This window comes from Heterocephalus glaber, unplaced genomic scaffold (genome assembly GCF_053883595.1).
Source record: "Heterocephalus glaber isolate CG9 unplaced genomic scaffold, H.glaber_assembly_v1.0 deba00000621, whole genome shotgun sequence".
Lineage (NCBI taxonomy): Eukaryota > Metazoa > Chordata > Mammalia > Rodentia > Bathyergidae > Heterocephalus > Heterocephalus glaber.
Window position 1 is genome coordinate 35069004 of NW_028258153.1, and position 18139 is coordinate 35087142.

Sequence of the window (18139 nt, forward strand, 5' to 3'; positions counted from 1 at the left end):
AAAACCTGAAACTTTTCCATACCCAAGCATTTTGGAAAAGGGACACTCAGTCTCTATTATTTCTCAAGGTTCCTGTGGCCAGGCATTTGAAACAGCTGGGCTGGCTTTTGGTCTCCTTGGGATAACAGTCAGATATGAGCCAGGGCTGCAGTTTCATCAGAAGGCTTGATGGTGCTGGAGGAGCCTCTTCCAACTGTGGGTCCCATGGCTGTCAAGGGAGTGCTGGCTGCTGAGTGCAAGTCAGTGAAGGCTTTGATGGCTCACCACATGGGCTTCCCACAGAGATGTTCGGGGTGTGGCATCTGGCTCCCTCTCAGGAGAGTAATGCACTTGTAGCTGTGTGTGATTGGGGTAGGCCAGGGAAAGATCAAGGGCTTTCATGAGCTAGGCTCAGACCTTCCACAGGTCACTCTCTGCAGTCATTGTGTGAGGGTGTGAGGACCTACAGGTGAGGGTTGTTGGCTACCATCTTGGATGCTGGCTGCCATGTGGACAATGTAACTCTGCAACAAGCCTTGCAGGATGGAGACTCATTCTTAAGATAGCCCCTTTCCTGGGCAGCAGGAATAAAACAGTAAACATATTTATACTAGTAGAATGGCAATTCTAGTGGTTTTTGGGGATGCGGACAAAGAAACAGAAAGTTATGAAGCTGGGGTGTGCAAGTACAGTTCAGTCTTCTTCACTATGTTGATGTTCACTGTGGTTGTTCTTCTGCAGGGGATAAAATTTCCTTCCACTAGAGTCACAGGCTCTAGGCACCTTTTCAGCTGATTTCCTAGATCTAAGCATTTGGCCCTAATCTTTCATTCAGACTACCCCTAGCCACATGATTTTTAATGAGCTCAGATGCCAACAGAAACCTTGTGCTTATGATAGCACACATGAGGTTGTTGCTGCCTGACAAGATAGAGCTATGCAAATGATCAATTCCAGACTCAATACGTTTAAAGGCAGCCTCAGTCCTGGGACTGGGGAAGTGAACTGTGACTATCTAGTGGGAAAGGAAGATCAGAAGGAGTCAGTCAGCTTAAAATGATGCAGCACACCTGAAATCAGACATGTGCAAGACAGGAAGATGCCCACTGGATACAATAGAGTTTCTCAGCATGTACAAGAATTCCTTTCTCCAGCCTCTGGAGGGGTTCCTAGGGCTGGGGCAGAACCATGGCCTGTACAGTAAATGTGGCTTCTTTCTGGACTTAACCCCTCACAGTGTATCAGGACCAGCACTGGGAGGGTTCTGTGGGAAGAAAGCATAGCTTCCTTCCTTCCATCTGAGCCTCCAGGGGACTGTGCACCATCTTCAGACGGTGTGAGGGAGTCTGTCTCTCTCCCTGGTATGCACAGCCCCTCCTGCCATTCTCTTCTGCATCCCACCATTCCTTGGTCCTTCTCTTTATCCAGGGTTCCTACTCATGAGGTACCAGTTGCCATGGGCACCCCCCACTCTCCATCATGACTGCAGTTCATTATTGTGGCTTTGGTATTATTGGGATCCCTTTCCCAGATGAGGAGCTGTGGCACAAAGGTGTCCTGGTCACATGGAGCTGGGATGCACTGCCAGCCTTTCCCGTCCTCAGTGGTTGCTCTGCACTCCTAGCTTTGCTGTCTCCTAGGCCACTGGGTTCCACCTGCGTGGATTCCATTCATTTCCGACCCTCCCTGTTCTCTACTCATCAACAGTGACACTAACAAGTTAGATAAGGACATATTTGTTTTTCTGATTTGTTGGTGAAGATTAAAGTCATAGACAGTGCACATCATATTATGGTCAGGTCACAACAGCTAACACAGTGGTTTTTAATGAGAATTTGTTTGCTCCCAGGCAATGTCTGGATATAGTTTTTGTTCATCATAATTAAGGAATAGGGTTCTGTGGCATTGAGTCCAGGCCAGGGATGCTGCTAAGTAGCCTCTAATGGATAAGATAGCCCCTCACCACACACACACACACACACACACACACACACACACCACACCCCAAACAGAGAACAATCCAGCCCCAGTGTGAAGGGTGCCAAGGTTGAATAACCCTGACTTAACGCAGTGTTAGATGCTGGATGGAAATGGGTGGAAACAGCAGAGGCTGGGGAAGCAGGCTCAACGCAGCTGTCCTGATATGTAAATAGAGGGTGAAGAATGGGTTGTGACCACATGTGAAAGGGAAACTTCATCCTCCAAAAGCCAGGCATAGACCCCAGACACCTGGGGCCGTCTCCAGCTGTGTTGGTGGGCCACTGGGCGCAAACCAAGGTGCCGGCAGCCACGTCACTGAAGTTGGTAGAACTTGTAACAGGAGTTTGGGCAACCTAAAATTATGTGGGGGAAGTGACCAGGATATGGTGGCTTTTGAAATGACGTCAACCGAGGAGGAATGTATTGACTTAGGCTGGCTGCCGTGAGTGGACACTGGAAAGGTTGCTTTGGGGAAGCAGAAGTGGGTAGGGGCTGTGAGCGCTGGGGCTGGAGGAGAGGAGGCAGGGAGTCAGATGCAAACGCATTTTGCAGCAGAGTCATCGGGAACTTGCTGGAATTGGTCCCTTCTCCCAAGCAGCTGTGAACTTGAGCAAGAACCAAGCTCAATCGATACAGCCATAGTCAGGGCATCTAGAGGGTTGGGTCAGCTGGTCTCCAGGGCTACGTGCATACACAGCAAGAAATTTAGAACAAAATTTGAAAGTTCAAATTTTGAACATTTTCATGAGGTTTATCGGATGTCCACAAAATACCTGCTCGATGGAAGCATGTTTTTCTTTTTTTTAGGGCTTCCCCATCGATGTGTTGGTCTAGCATATGAGGACAGAAAAGGGGGTGATGTGGCTGGGCACAGAGAGCAAAATGACAAATTATAATGGCAGGTGTTCCTGTCCAGAGCCACAGTGGTGCTGTTATCAAGAGAAATTCTATTCTCCTCACCAGGCCAGTGTTTGTAGGTTGTAAAGCCATGTACAAGATGATTTATATATACCACAGACTATTTCATCAAATCATGCATGTGTGTTTGTGTACAGTGTGTATATACGATGTGTGATATATTTGGTATATAGTAAGTGCATGTGAGGGGCGGTAAGGGTATTTGTGTGTGATGTGTTTGTGTGCATGTGTATGGTTTGTGTATATGTGGGAGCTATGTGGATACACAATGTATGTGTGATGTGTGTGTTATGTTGTGCATGTGGTTGTGTGTATGTGAGGAGCTGTGTGGGTAGATTGTGTGTGGGATGTATGTGTGACGTACATGTTGTGGTGTGTATGGTGGGGAGATTTGGGGGGAGCAGGAAGGGGAAGGGGATTTTTCCCAGATAAATGGGTAGCATCACTGGATTATTTTTCAGGAACACTCAGCCTGTTTTGGTTACACTCTTGAATGCCTTTTGAATTGGTAAACTATATCTTCCTCCTTACAAAACACTCTCCTTGCTAAAGATGCACCTAGAGCCAGCCTTCATTTCTCTTCTGGGGGGTCATCTGTGCCTTACGGGCAGTGTCTTTCTGTTGATATCTTCACTGTTGGAGACCTATGCTGTCTCTTCAAGGGCCAAGAGGTGGGGAGGGTGGCCGCCCCCACAGGCATTCAGGACATTCCCCTCAGCTGTTTCTAACAGTGGCAGCCAGGGGTTGTCCTGGTGCCTCCATGCACAAGGGAGCTCTGAGAGGGTCTCACTTTCTGCACCTCCAGAAGGAGCTTGCTGATTCTTGCACCCCAGGCTGAAGATAGAAGGGCCTGGTGACTACAGACGACAGTTTCACAGGGTCACAAGTGAGACCCCTGTGACTGCCCATGACAAGCCTCTGGCACCATCTTCTGGCAACAGACTGTACCAAGGGTGAGCTTTCCTTGAAACTACCCCCTCTCCAGGGTGGCAGCTGCTCTGAGCACCTAGGGCTTCTGCTTCTACCTCCAGCGCATCCCTGTCCACTCAAAGGGGAACCCTGAGTCCTATTTTGCTATTGTATTCTGTGCACTTCTCTTTTCAGTGTGTTTCTTAGATATCTTTGTCCCTGCCAACAAGACAAAACAAAGCAAATCAACTAATGAATTCTTTCACTTTTATCAAATCCTGTGTGTTTGGTTTGACAGAGGATTTGGTCTATTGGGAAATAATAGTATGATCATAAATCAGTAAGTTAGAGAGGGAAATGCTTCCGTTCTGAGCTGGAAAGACTTGTCCCCAGCTTGAGAGGGGTCTGATGGCCTTGTTGCTGGAATCATCACCATATTCTCCCTTCTTTGCACCCAGGTGCACCCTGAAGGCCCAGCGCAGGTATGGCCGGCACCGCAGCGGACAACGCCAACCACCTGCCCTTCTTTTATGGCAACATCACCCGTGAGGAGGCAGAGGATTACCTAGTGCAGGGGGGCATGACTGATGGGCTCTACCTGCTGCGCCAGAGCCGAAATTACCTGGGTGGCTTTGCACTGTCGGTGGCACACGGGCGCAAGGCACACCACTACACCATCGAGCGCGAGCTGAACGGCACCTATGCCATCTCGGGTGGCCGCACACACAGCAGCCCCGCTGACCTCTGCCACTACCACTCGCTGGAGTCTGATGGCCTGGTCTGCCTGCTCACCAAGCCCTGCAACCGGCCGCCCGGCGTGCAACCCAAGACTGGGCCCTTTGAGGACCTGAAGGAAAACCTCATCAGGGAGTACGTGAAGCAAACGTGGAACCTGCAGGTGGGCTTGCCTGCCACACTGCCTAGCCCACAGTCCCCTAGATGTCTACCCTGGCTCCCAAATGAGCACACACCTCGGGAGGCACTGACTCGGGCCTTGGAATGCCTTGCTCTGGAGGACAGACAGCCTGCCTGCCTGCCTCCCCTCCTTTCTTCCTCCTACCCTTCCTTCCGAAGCCCTGCACCTTTGCACTGAGCTGCATCCCTCACACTTTTTATCACTGTTTATTTTGACGCAGGGTCTTGCTGAGTTGCAAAGCTAGGCTCACACTTGCAGCCTTCCCTTCTCAGCCTCCTGGAGCACTGCCATCCTAGGCGTGTACCGCCACACCCCAGCAGCCTTTCCTCCTTCACAGCCACACAGACGGGGCCGTCACACCAGTGGTGTGAGTCTCTGCATCACAGGAAAACCTGCCATGCAGTTCCCCGGAGGGCCTTTCACAGTCACTGATGGGTGATTTCTGGCTTTTATTTACCTAACAGGGCCACACCGACCTTCCTAACTTCTCTTGACACACATGTGTAAACTTGGCACCCCTTCTTTTGTGGCTTGGTGTTGCCTGGTGTGTGTCATAATTTATTTAACCAGCACCACTCATGTATGCTTTTATTGTTCTCAGACTGTGCTGCTAGTAACTTCCATCTGCTCTCTTTTCTATCAAGCTTGTGGGCAGTGTCTGTAGGATGAACCCTGGAGGGCTAGTGTGCCACAGCAAAGGACATGTGTGTTTCATCTGGATGTAGTGATAGTTTCAGTCCAGAAAGGTTGCACAGGCCGTGGGAGTTTACATTCCTGCTGCATGCTTTTTGTTCCCCCGATGCTGGTGATCACACATGTTAAACTCACTGTACCACTGAACTTCCCTTCTCACCCCAGCACCCTCCTGCCAGTTTTATAAAAGCATGTGGTGTCAGGAGTCAACAGGCCTGAATGGCACTCTCCTGCTTGGACCTAGGTATTAAGCAGCCCTGGATGTGTGTGGCTGTGTTCTTCTGTCTTGCCTGACACATGCTGATTTACAACTGTGTCACTTTGCATGTTATATACAGTAATTCTTTTTACACCTTTACCGTGTTTTGCAGTAAATCCCATCTTGCAGATAGGTACTATAATACTATGAGCCTGGTATTTTTAGCTAGAATTTATTGGATATGTCTTACTCTTCAAGGCAGAAAGATCAGACTTATTGAGTATAATTTATACACTGTAGATTTATCCTTTCTGGGCATGCAGTTCTGTGATTTTTGATGAATGCAGAGCGTCATGTAAGTCCCACCTCAGTTCAGATGAGCAGGAGCTCCATCCCTCTATCCACGTCCTGCTCACCCTGGCCCCTGGCAACCACACATCCAATTTTTGTCTCTACATTCTGCCTTTTCCAGAGTGTCACAACAGTGGACAACACCATGATTTCCAGACCAGCTGCTTCTGCATGATGTCCACACCTGCTGTTTGCATGTGTTGTCGCCTGTGTCCACAGTGGTTCTTGCTAACGTCTGAGTGGATTGTACAGCCCTCTGCTTTGGCCTCTGCACTCATCTTGCTCTAGATGCTTCTGTATCTGTGGCCATCACTGCCTGTGTTGTTCAGTGCATCTGTGAAATGTGATTAAAGCACTGTGCTTTCATTCCCAACTGTCTCCCCTCCTCCTTCCAGCTGTTTGACATGGTTGTATTTCTATTGTTACTCCTTTGGGATTTCTTTATAAATGCAAATCATCAAACTAGTGTCCTTCATTAATTACTGTCAAAAAGATCTCTTTCTCTCCCACTAAGAAAGTGAGGAAATCAGTTTGCATAGTGCTCAGCTCCATTTCCCAGTTTTGGCTTCTGTGTGGTCACATCCGTGTAATCACTCACAATTTCTCACCTGCACTTTCTGTGGTGCTGCTTCCTGTGGGTCCATAGGTAGCTGTACATGCTCAGTGAAGCCCTGCAGGGGCAGGCAGATAAGATGTGCCTTCCTCTACACATCTCAAGCTTCTTGATAGTTAGGAAATGGCCAGATTTTAACATGGAACAGTCAGCCTGTTCAGGATACCTGTTCTCTGGACCTCAGCCAGATGGTATTTCAAAGTTTTATTTGTCTTGGAAAAGGTGAATCTTTTTATTCCATTTCAGAGTGTTTCCTTATTTATACATCTGAAGTCACTTAAGTAATACATATTATCTCACTAGTTTTATGTGCTGAATGAATCCATGAGTGGCTGATGAATTAGTGGATGAATGAAGTTGGATTCCACTTCACACATTAGGCCTCATGATAGTCCAGATGTGACTTATTTCTTCGACTTTCTCCATTTCTTCCTGGCCTGATGCACGGTCTCTCCCTACTCATGGCAGGGCCAGGCTTTGGAGCAGGCCATCATCAGTCAGAAGCCGCAGCTGGAGAAACTAATCGCCACCACAGCCCACGAGAAAATGCCCTGGTTCCATGGAAATATCTCTCGGGGCGAGTCTGAGCAGATCGTGCTCATAGGATCAAAGACGGATGGCAAGTTCCTGTAAGTATCATGTCTTTTCCACTTGTCTCCTCCCATCAGGCAGCTGGGACAGCTATGGATAATGCAGCTTCCCTGTGAGTAGAGGTCACGTGCCCCCACGCAGGGGTCACACGTAACTCTCTGATACACACATGCTGGCTTGTCCTAAGGATGCTTTGAAATGAAGATGGCACTTGTGACCCAGCCTGTTTTGCCCCATTTAATCCTAAAGTGAATATTCTTGTTGGGCACTGTGGGACATCATGTTTAAAGAAAATGGTCTTCAGCTACACACAGATGAGTATTCCTTATCCACAATTCTTGGGACCAGAAGTACTTTGGATTTGGGATTTTTTCCCCCAATTTTAAAGTATTTGCATGTAGATTAACTATATGTCTTGGGTATAGGATCCAAGTCTAGACTCAAAATTCATTTACATATGCACCTTTTACACATAGCCTCCAGGTAGTTTCACGCCATGCTTTTAGTCCACCTGCATTTTAACCCATCATGTAAACCAGGTGGGGAATTTCCCACTTGTGAAATCCATACTGATACTCAAAGTTCCAGATTAGGTATGTTCCATGTGAATCCTGCTTTTCTTGGCAAGGATGGGACACATACTGACATTGCTGTTGCCCCAACAAAAATGTGAACACCACAGCTTATTCTCTCCAGCCTCCCCCCAGTCTCAGACGTGACTTCTGTTTTCACTTGGGCAGCTGGTTAAAAAGAAAAAAGAAATCCTAGGCGTGGCTTACACAAACAGCAAGTGAAGCTGTTTGATCAGAAGCAGGTTGTAGGCTTCAGCCTTTTGAACTCAAAAGTTAGGATGAGTTCCATGTTCTGTCCCTCATCCTTAGGGAGCTGATGTGAGCCTAAGTTTTACAAGGTCCCAGAGGTGTGGGCCAGCTTGGCCAGAGTCAGCATCCAGAGACAGGAGCTGTCTCCTGTGGGCGAAGCTCCCTTCCCTAGGGATCAGGTCAAGATGACTCAGTGAGCAGCTACCAGAAGGAGAAACACTTGCCCACCTTTGTCCCCAAGTAGTGTCCCCTACAGAGATGCTTCCTGGGGCATGAAGTACTACTAGCCCATTCCTGCCTTGGAACGTCACTAGAAACTGGTACAGCCTTGTGCTCAGACCCATTGGTTAACACCTGGCTGACTCTGTCAGCTTTTCCTAGAAATAGAGTGTTTGCTCTGCATATACATTTGTACTTAGTGAATTTTCCTCATCCTTCTGATTTAAAAGAGTCTCTTAGACACAATCTTAAAAAAGAAAAAAAAAAAAAACCCAAAGGAGTGGCCCAGATTGGCATGCAATGAAGAGGATGTGATTTTTAGGGTCGCAGCTCCAATCTCTGGCAGTGATACTGGGTAGATGAAGGACATTGTCCCTTAGTGTAGACACCTAGCAGCTCATTTTCCCTGAGGCTTGGACTTTTCCATCTTCTCAGCAATAATTTCCAGCATAAATGTCACAGTACTGCAGACACCGCATCTTGATGCATCAGGAGCTCAAGTGACCTAATGCAGAGAACAAGCCTGCTGATTCTCCCTGGGTGCAGTGCCTCTCATGCTCCTTGGGGAGCAGCTATGGGTATGAAGCAGATTTTTCTGAGTTGCTGTGTCTGAAAACAGCTCTTATGTGCAAGCTCTACCCTTGCTGTCCTTTCCCAGGGATGTATTTAACCCCGCGCAGGGGGCAAGAGGCTCCATGTGCCCTGTGCCAGCAGGAGATTCTCAGAACTGTAGTGCATCACATCAGAGCTGCAGTCAGAGCTCACAAGGTTCAGGACCCCTCATGGGCGAGGGGCCTGGGCATGTGCATTTTCTCCAAGTCTCTCTAGTCAGTCTCCTCAGACTGGGTTCTTATCCCACTTTATATTGCAACTGCCTAATGATGTCACGTGGGCACTAAAGTCTTATGTACTAGTGTGCTTGGCTTTCTCCTGGTCTCAACCACACCCCAGCCCCATCTTCCTGGCTTCTCTCACACCTTTATAGCTTGCCCAGGGATGGACATGTTGGTCATACCTGCAGCTCAGCTATAGCCTCACCTGGGATACTGAGGCAGGAGCCCAACATGGGACTATGGAGACTTTGTTTCAGAATCCAAGTTCCAGGCAGGTGTGTTGACACATGCCTGTAATCTCAGTATTCTGGGAGACTGAGGCAGAAGGATCACAAGTTCAAGTCTAGCCTGGGAAATTTAGTGATGCAGCGAGACCCTGTCTCAAAATAAAAAATAAAAAAGGGCTTGGGATGTATCTCAATGCAAAGGTCCTGGGTTCAGTCCTCAGTAACACACACACACACACACACAGACACACACACACACACACAGGCTAAGAAATAACCCTCCCAAAATTCAAGATTCAGTTTTCTGAGTCTAGAGTGAGTGATACTCTCTCCTGATGCTCTTGAGGATTAGGTGAAAATACTCACCAAGCTCACAGCATGGTGTATGTGGTTTGATGCCCGTCTGAGCTTTCCTCTCTCTGCTACTTCATCTTCTTTCTCCATCATTGCCACCAGGAAATTCTTGTCACCAGAAATCTCATGGCTATTTTATACAGAATGAGTATGGGGACATGTCCTAGCAGGCCTTCCTCCTTGGTAGCTTTGTGGCTTTGTCTTGTGGAAGTGTGTCCCACACTACCTGAGTGGGTGCCTCACGGTGGTTGGCTTGCCTGAGCACAGTGGTGCATTGTGTTTGAGTGTGGCATCTGGGCCCATGGCCTGGCGTAGACGAAGAGAGTTGGCCAGTTGTCCTAACTTTTGTCTGGTCTGGGACAGAGTCTGCAACAGTGACTTCAAGGCCCCTCCAAGTCCAGTGGCCCCAACATTGCTTCAGACTCCTACGTCTTTACTAGTGTTCACAGGTGCTTCCTTTATAGGGAACCAAGCTGTGAGCTCTTGTAAACTAGCACTGGATCTTGTGGCTCTGCATCTGGTGTGAATGTGTCTGTCCCTCATCCACCACAGGCAGCTGTCCTACATTCCAAAAATCAATGGATGCCCAAGTTCCTTACACTAAATGACATGGTATTTGCATAGGACCCACACATAGGACCCATCCTCTTGTATACTTTAATCATCTCTACATTATTTATAATAGTACCTGGTACAATTTAAACACTATGGAAATAGTTGCTATATTATATTATTTAGGGAATAATGACAAGAAAAATATCTGTTTAGTACAGATGCAGATTTTTTTTTTCCCAACCATTTCACTTGCTGTTGGATGCAGAACTCCTGGTGATGTATGGAAGGCATATAAGTCAGGGACCAAGGGCCAGGGTTTTCTTCTGCCCAGGAGCTGAGAAAGGTCCTTCCTAAGAAGGAGGATTGGCACAGAGATGGAATGGTGGGGAGCAGCCATCCCTCCCACCAGGGAACAGCACCCCAGAGCCCTGGTACAGAATTTGTCTAGGACCCCGCCCCACGGGAGGCTGTTACAGCTGGGCTGGATAAGACAGTGCAAGCATATGGAGGACTCCACTTTGGACGAGTCCTTTCCCTGTGGGGAGGCTAGGATGTGCGGTGGGCTCTGTCTGCCTGTAGCATGGTAAATGGGCCATGGGCCAGCAGGGAGCCACTCTCAGAGCCGTGCTGGGTGTGTTCACTACAGTGGAGCCAAAGGGTGTCATTTATTTCGGATCACATTTCAGGCCTTTGCTTTCTCATGCCCAAGCCCAGGCACTGCATTTCATATTTGGTAGAAGACAGGGTGCCACGTGCTGCAGCGGCCCCAGGGAAAAGGGCGGAGGCCCTGGCTTCTCCAGGGTGCTCCTCCTTCATGCCCCACATCCAGCCCCTGGCAGACGCTGCCTCCTCCCCAGCCCTGGCCCCTTGGTGCAATAATGACAGGGCTCTGTGTCATCTCTGCACACACCCTTCTCCTCTGGCAAGTGGCTGTCAGGAGCATGACTGCATTCTGTCCTCTGTTGTTTCAGAGCGCACAGCAGCAAGGTGGAGGGCAAAGTTCTGAACTTGACTTGGGCTGCTGCGTTTGATGATGAGCCTCACCCCAGTTCTCTGGGAGTGACAATTTCTAGGGTTGCTTTTCCTCTTGTGCTTCGAAGGTCCAGTGACTGCCCTGGATATGGTTGGTCCCTAGAGAATCAGTGGTACCTGGAGCAGCTCTTACATTCCAGTTGCTGGAAGTCAAAGTTGGCTAGACTGCACCCACAGAGTTGGTAGCTGTGTGGAGACAAATAAATAATCACAGTTGTCTCTGTATGCATGGGCTCCACATTTCCTCCATGGATCAAAATTGTCTTTAAAAACTTGCATTAGTATTGAACATGTACAGACTTTTTTGGTCATTATGCCCTAAGCAATACAGTATAGCACCTATTTGCTTAGCATTTGCACTGTGTTAGGTTATAAGGATTCAGGAAGATATGCATAGGTTCTATGCAAATATTGCACCAGTTTATATGAGTCTTGAATGTCTGAGAATTGTGGTATCCTAGGAGTCCCAGAATCAATCCCCTGTACATGCTGTGGAATGTCTGCAATCATGGTATAGTAAGTCTGTGTTTAATGGAAGTACAGAGAAAGCTCCAAACCCAAAAGTAAGGGAAATTGTTTCCCTGAGCCAAGTTGCAAAGAGAACATAACTGGAAAACAAAAGCCGCTGGTGGCTCTTCTCTGCCTTGTCTATCTGTCTCTCTGCTTGATTTCCTGCTCAGAATTGAGGTTCCTGCTCTTCCCCATCCTGCCTGGGTTCCCATATAAGTCCATGCCCAGCTGTTCTGCTCACAGTATGGCTCTAGCCCCATCTCACTTCTTATAGCCCCCTTTCTCTAGCCGTGCATAGGGGAGTTTGTTTCTGGGAGGACTCTGTCCAAGCCCTTCAACCTGCCTTCCCTCAGGCCTCCTGTGAAGAAGCTTATGGGTCACTGGTCTAGAAACGGCATATTTTTTGTGATTTTTAAAGCTGAGCATCATTAATTTGATTTAAAATAAGTTGATGTGTATGCCTGTGCTAGGCATAAAATCAGGCACTTTGTGGAAGCTTTATAAGCAAGGTCTGAACCAGACTCATCAATGAATATAGGCAGGAAAGTCTTGGGGACACCAGCAGAGTGCTGTCCAATGGCCTTCTGGAAGTCCCCGTCTAGGGAATGGCATGGGTGGTCAAAGGTGAAAACAGAGCTCACCCTGGCTCTGGTTTGCTCCACAGTTCAGTGTCACAAGCCCCCTGTTCCAGAACACCTCTTCCCTTGCAGCCTGTAGGAAAGGTGACATTCTGTCACCTTCCCACAGGTGACCGCACAGCAGGATGCAGAGCCCATGCCTTGCTGTTTCCATACTCTCTACCTGTTATTGTCCCACATACTGTACCCGATGGAGGAGGCAGTTTTCCTCTATACTTCTTACTTCATTTTATCTTAGGAAGCTAAGGGTGGAGTAGCAGTAGGGGACAGGGAAGAGGGTGCTGACTGGCCACATTTCCTTGGACTTGCCTCTTCTGAGCTTTAGAAATGCTTCTGCTGTGTTGGTCACAACAAGCAGTTGAATCTGGAGTGTTTCCTTAATTCTGGGATGCTGGGGCCAGAGAGGGCCATCGGAACCACCATCCTGACCCCTCTTTCCTGCTCATCTGATAGGGGAGGGACAGGTCCTGAGCATCCAGAGGACACTGTGAGCAGCACAGTGGATGGGAAACCATCTTGAAGGATCTGAGTCTGAATGCTCATGGCATTGCCTCTCTTTGGTCGTGTAGATGGGCTGAGCTATTGTCAGGGGACCCTGCCTAGGACAGCTCCAGCTTTCCTCCTTCCCTGGTTGCTTCATGGACAGCATCCCCAAGGCAGGGTTCTAATTCCTCTCTATGCTCACGGCACAGATTTCTACTCACTCTGCTCCTTCCCAAGGACTTTCTGCAAGTCTGTGAATGCTTTGGCAATTCAGCATTTTCACGTTGGTTGAGCAGTTGAAGTCACTTTGTCTGTGCTGTAACTCCCCTGCCAAATCAGCCATGTGCACAGGTTATGTCCTGTACAGACCTGTGAGCTGGCTGTAGGAGGGAACCAGTGAATGTTTGTCGCCTAAATCAGTGAGTTATTGTAGGTTGCCCATCTCCCTAGCTCATTTCTCCTTTCCATTTCCTGAAATGGTTTAATACTACCATAGATCCACGTGGGGGTAAGACTCCACCAGTCTCTGAAATGGGATTCTTGGATCTCTCTGGGTCACCTCTTAAACTGTAACTCACGAACAGTCTCAGGGATACATCAATAGACACAGAAATATAAGAAGGTGAAAGGACCTACTCTGTGGTTTGTAGGATTCACTGTGTCTGGGTAGGAGGCAGCACAGCCCATTGGCAACACAGCGTTTGGGTTGTCTGGCTGCCAGTGTTGGCTCTTTCCTTATAACCAGCCATGTGACTTTGAGCAAGTTACTCGGTGGTTTCTTTTCTTTAGTTTCCTCATCTGTAAAATGGACTTGGTGTCATTCCTGCCTGATAAGAGTCACTGAGAGTTACATACTAAAGTAAACAGAAGACATCTATATGATGTGTAGCCCAGAATGTCAACAGCTCCCTGCCTTCCCTTCCAGCATCCGTGAATACACCTGGCTGTACCAGTGACATACACTTGGTGAACGCCATGCCCATGCCTCAGAGGCTTCCTGTCTGCACAGCACCACGGCACAGTGGCCTCCACAAGTGAGACTGCCAGGCCCTCCTTCTTTCTGCTCTTCCATTTGCAATAGCTCTGTTCATTTTCACCATATGGCTGAGGATGCGTACAGCAGGAGTCCCTAATGCCCATGAAAGGATTCACACATGGCTTTTTCTTTTAAAAAGTGACAGATTATACAGAGTATTACTATTTCATAAAGAAAGTTGAAAATTTATTTTTCATCACAAGTCATAAACCAATCAGTAGGTTTTCAAAGCTGAATGGAATAAGATGAGTAAATCCAATAGCAGAAATTATACTGCATGGCTTTGCCATTAGTACAGATCTACTTCTTCATCCCTTGGAGGCCGCACTGCAGCCTGAGAACACCATGGCGGAACCACACGCACCACCGTGGCCATGCAGAAATGCCTTGGATCTAACACTGAGAAAATGGTGAGGAGAAGACAGCACATTCAGAAAGTATGAGCCGAGCTTCATGATCAGTCCTGGGTAATTCAGCTCAGAATACAGAAGCTGGATCTCAGACACTCCTAACCATCAAATAGATTATGTCTGGGGGATGCTGTCCAATTCTAGTTCCAGTTTTGGCTCCTCATGAGCTGTGTGAATTCATTTACAGTGACAGCATACTTGGCTTGCAAGGGAGCTTACCACTTCCTGGGTCTCAATCTCTTGTTTTTCAAATGAGAGCTCAGGTGTGGAAGAGCTTATTAAGGACTGAAAGGCAGAATCCAGGGTCCTTACCATTGTCTGAAACAGAGGGGAGATTGCATCTGCCGTCCGCGGAGATTCCACTGTGATCGCTGCCGTGTGGTTCCAGCGGCTGTGGCCAGCTTTTCCCTCATTATGTCCTGTCCACATGCCTCGCCAGACCATTCAGAAATGACTTTTAGAAGGGAATTGTCAGGCACTGTACTTGTGCTAGAAGAATGAAGAATGTATGCTTTCTGGGGGAGACGGATGGGGCGCATCTAGTACCTATCTCTCCTAGTAGTCCACACCACTTCTAGACGTGATTCACACCTGGCCTTGGGCATGACAGGTTCTCTCCTTGTCTAACATTCGGCTGGCCAGATTTGAGCACCAGACAGGGAGTACTCTAGCCTGTGTCTGGTGGGCCAAGGTCAGATTTCTGCCTCTGCTGAGGCTGGGACCAAGGCACACAACAGGGTTTGGTTAAAAAAAACCACTGGTTTTAAATAAAGCTTCTAAACACTATCAACCTATAACATTTCGACAAATAAGTTTTTTTTTTGTATTCTTTTATTGGTACATTGTAGGTATACAACACAATTACATTTCTCATTGGGAGTTGTACCTTTACATGATGCATCTTGGTTCTTATTTTTTCCCCATTCCTAGCCCTCCCTTCACCCCCTCCACCCTTCCCTATTTGCAAAGACTTTATTTCCATTTTTTCTATTTCTCAGCATTTTTCCTTTCCCTTCTTTCCTTTTCCCTGTGGCTCCCACTACCCCTACCCCTTTGGACCTTTTCTTCCCATTTTACATTATTGATTATTCATTCTAATCATTGGTACATTTTAGGTATATAATATAATGACATTCATCATTGGAAATTTGCGCCGTTACATAGTCTCTCTTGGTTCTTATTTTTCACCCTTGCCCAGCCCTCCCTTCAACCCCTCCATTCCTCCCTATTTACAAAGATTTTGTTCCTATTTTTCCATTTTCTCATATTAATCCCATTCCCTTCTATCCTTTCCCCTAGCCCTCCCACTTCCTTTCCCTTTGCCCCTTTTCTTCCTATTTCACATTACCTATTATACATTTAGTTCTTATTTACACTTTCAGTTTTTCTCACCAGAGAAACTATTCGGTATTTACATGTGTGTCCTATTTATTTCACTTAAGAGTATCGCCTCAATGTGCATCCACTTCGCTCTAAATGTCTCTAATTTCTCATTTTTTATGGCCGAGTAGTACTCCATTTTATAAAAAAACCCACATTTTCTTTATCCAGTCTCCAGTTGAATGGCATTTGGGCTGTTTCCAAGTTTTAGCTATTACAGACTGTGCTGCTCTGAACATGGGTGCACATATATCACTGTGGTATGATTCTTTTAATACTTTGAGGAAGATCCCCAGCAGTGGAATAGCGGGGTCAAATGGGACTTCCAGTCCTAGTTCTTTGAGGTATCTCCATACTGATTTCCACAGTGCTTGCACCAGTCTACACTCCCACCAGCAGTGGAGCAGGGTTCCTCTCCCCCCACAGCCCCACCAGCATTTGTTATTCCTTGATTTCATGATAGCAGCCATTATTTCTGGAGTGAAGTGGAATCTCAGAGTTGTTTTCATTTGCATCTCTCGAATGACCAGTGATGTTGAACATTTTTTCATGTATTTATTTGCTATTTCTACTTCTTTATCTGAGAAATGTCTGTTCATTTCAGCTGCCCATTTTTCGATTGGGTCTTTAAATTTGGGAGGTCTGATCTTTTTCAGTTCTTTATAGATTCGAGATAGTAGACCTTTGTCTGAGGAAGAGCAGGTGAAGATTTTTTCCCACATTGTGGGTTTAGACAAATAAGATTTTAAGTAGCTTCCTGACACAGCTCAATACCCTTCATTTTCTACAAGTTTTATATTGTATTGTGTTTGATTACCTCTTTATTTAAAAATAATTTAGTAATGTTGCTTTCTATATATAGAAAAAAGATAATTCATTGCTTCCCCTAAGATCACAACTCCTTATTAGTAATGGCATGTATATTTTTAGGGTCCTTGTCAACTTCAAGAAGGGAAGTTGAAGTGAAAGAAAGAGTGATCTTTGTTGGCTGCCACTAAAAGATCTTACACAATCATACACAAGCCTGAGGCCACGAGGTCCCCCTGGGTTGAGGTGCACACTGTAGTCCATGTGGCTTTGAGCCTTGTGGGCAGAGAGACGCCTCAACCACAAAACTCATGCGGGCCAGCTAAACCAGTGTGCAGGGTTGCTTTTCCAGTGTGGCATGCATGATGAAATGGAATATGAGCGTGGCTTTCATTTCACCATGTAAAGTATCTTAGAGTGAAAATGCTCAACAATTCCAAGCCATGCTAGATATAAAACTTTTTGTTTAGTATTTTATTGGTTTTAGCTGAGAGTCCTTGCAAATCTTATAGAGCCAAGAGCACATTCAAGGTGACCTTTAAAACACCTAAGAGCTGAGTAAATGTTATAAATAAGCGGAGAAGTCATCAAACTAGTTAGCCATTAATGCCATAATAAGAGAAGGAGTCATCAAACCAGTTAGTCATTAATGCCATTTGAATTACAGTTTCTACTTTCTGACTTTTAATGTATGTTATGGAAAGCCAAAAAGGGCAACAAAAAGAATTATTCAACAAAGTCTACATACATTCAACCAATTAGCGCCAGGCATCTTGGTGGGCACTAGGACGCTGTGGCTAAGGACACAGGCTTGACCTCAGCCCATATTGCTTTCCATGTGGGGAAGATGTCAAGCATGGTCCGCATGCTGCAGAGCCAGAAACATGTGACAAATGTCATCCCCACCATGGTCATCTGGTAGGATTTAGGGGTGCTGTTACCTTCGCTTTATTTACTTGTTTATTGTCCCTCACTCTCATCACTCTGGTTACCTCAAGAACAAACACTGGACCATCCTCTTCATGAGCAGAACCCCAGCCCCAGGTCTCAGGGTGAGGAATCTTTCCAGGCAAGGGAACATTCACGGGGTTTCTGAGAGACGAGAGGAAGAGACTTAGCTGAGGAGGAGGAGAAGAATATTCTGGCAGATGGAGTGTCTGCGCTGATACTCAGAGACCCACACTGTGGCAGAAGCTGACATGTGTGGCTAGGCATGGCAGGGAGGAAGTCAGACCAGATAAAATGTTCATCCAAAAGACTTGAACTGTGATTTATTGTCCAAACGGGGAAAGCATGAGCATGAAAGGGACCGGGTGGCTGAAGGAGAGGAAGGACAAGAGGGCCAGGTGGACTGTGTCAGAGTTGCAGTTAGTTATCCCGTGCACACACTGATGGAGGGATGCGCGATTCTGTGGGGTGGAGGGAGCTGCCAGTTAGACATGGTTGGCGTTGAGTCTTACCAGGCGGAGGCAGCAGGAGAGGAGTGGAATCAGGGCTCTAAATGGTGGCAGGAGTCTGGTAAACAGAGAGCCCTGGGTCCTGGGAGTATCCCAGAGCCCCTGCGTGGGAATGAGAAGAAAGTTAGGAGGTCGTGGCCTCCTGGTGCGTGAGTGGATGTGTTATTTTGGAAATTGCCTGGGAAGCTCCAGGCTGGCATTACCATGGGATTAAGAGGTGAACAGGAT

General features: G+C 47.1%; 1 protein-coding gene across 7 annotated transcripts in view; it reads left to right on the top strand.

Moving 5' to 3' along the window:
- Positions 1 to 18139, top strand: part of Syk (spleen associated tyrosine kinase) — an 84489-nt gene that overhangs the window by 33539 nt on the left and 32811 nt on the right. For 5 of the 7 annotated variants that reach the window (XM_004870055.4, XM_021248498.2, XM_021248496.2 and 2 more), the window contains exons 2-4: positions 3683 to 3830; positions 4245 to 4684; positions 7027 to 7187. In XM_004870055.4, coding sequence (XP_004870112.1) covers positions 4271 to 4684; positions 7027 to 7187 — 575 coding nt within the window. In that variant the 5' untranslated portion in view covers positions 3683 to 3830; positions 4245 to 4270. The remainder of the gene's footprint in view (positions 1 to 3682; positions 3831 to 4244; positions 4685 to 7026; positions 7188 to 18139) is intronic. The other 2 variants (XM_004870056.4, XM_087206367.1) reach the window with 1 other exon arrangement.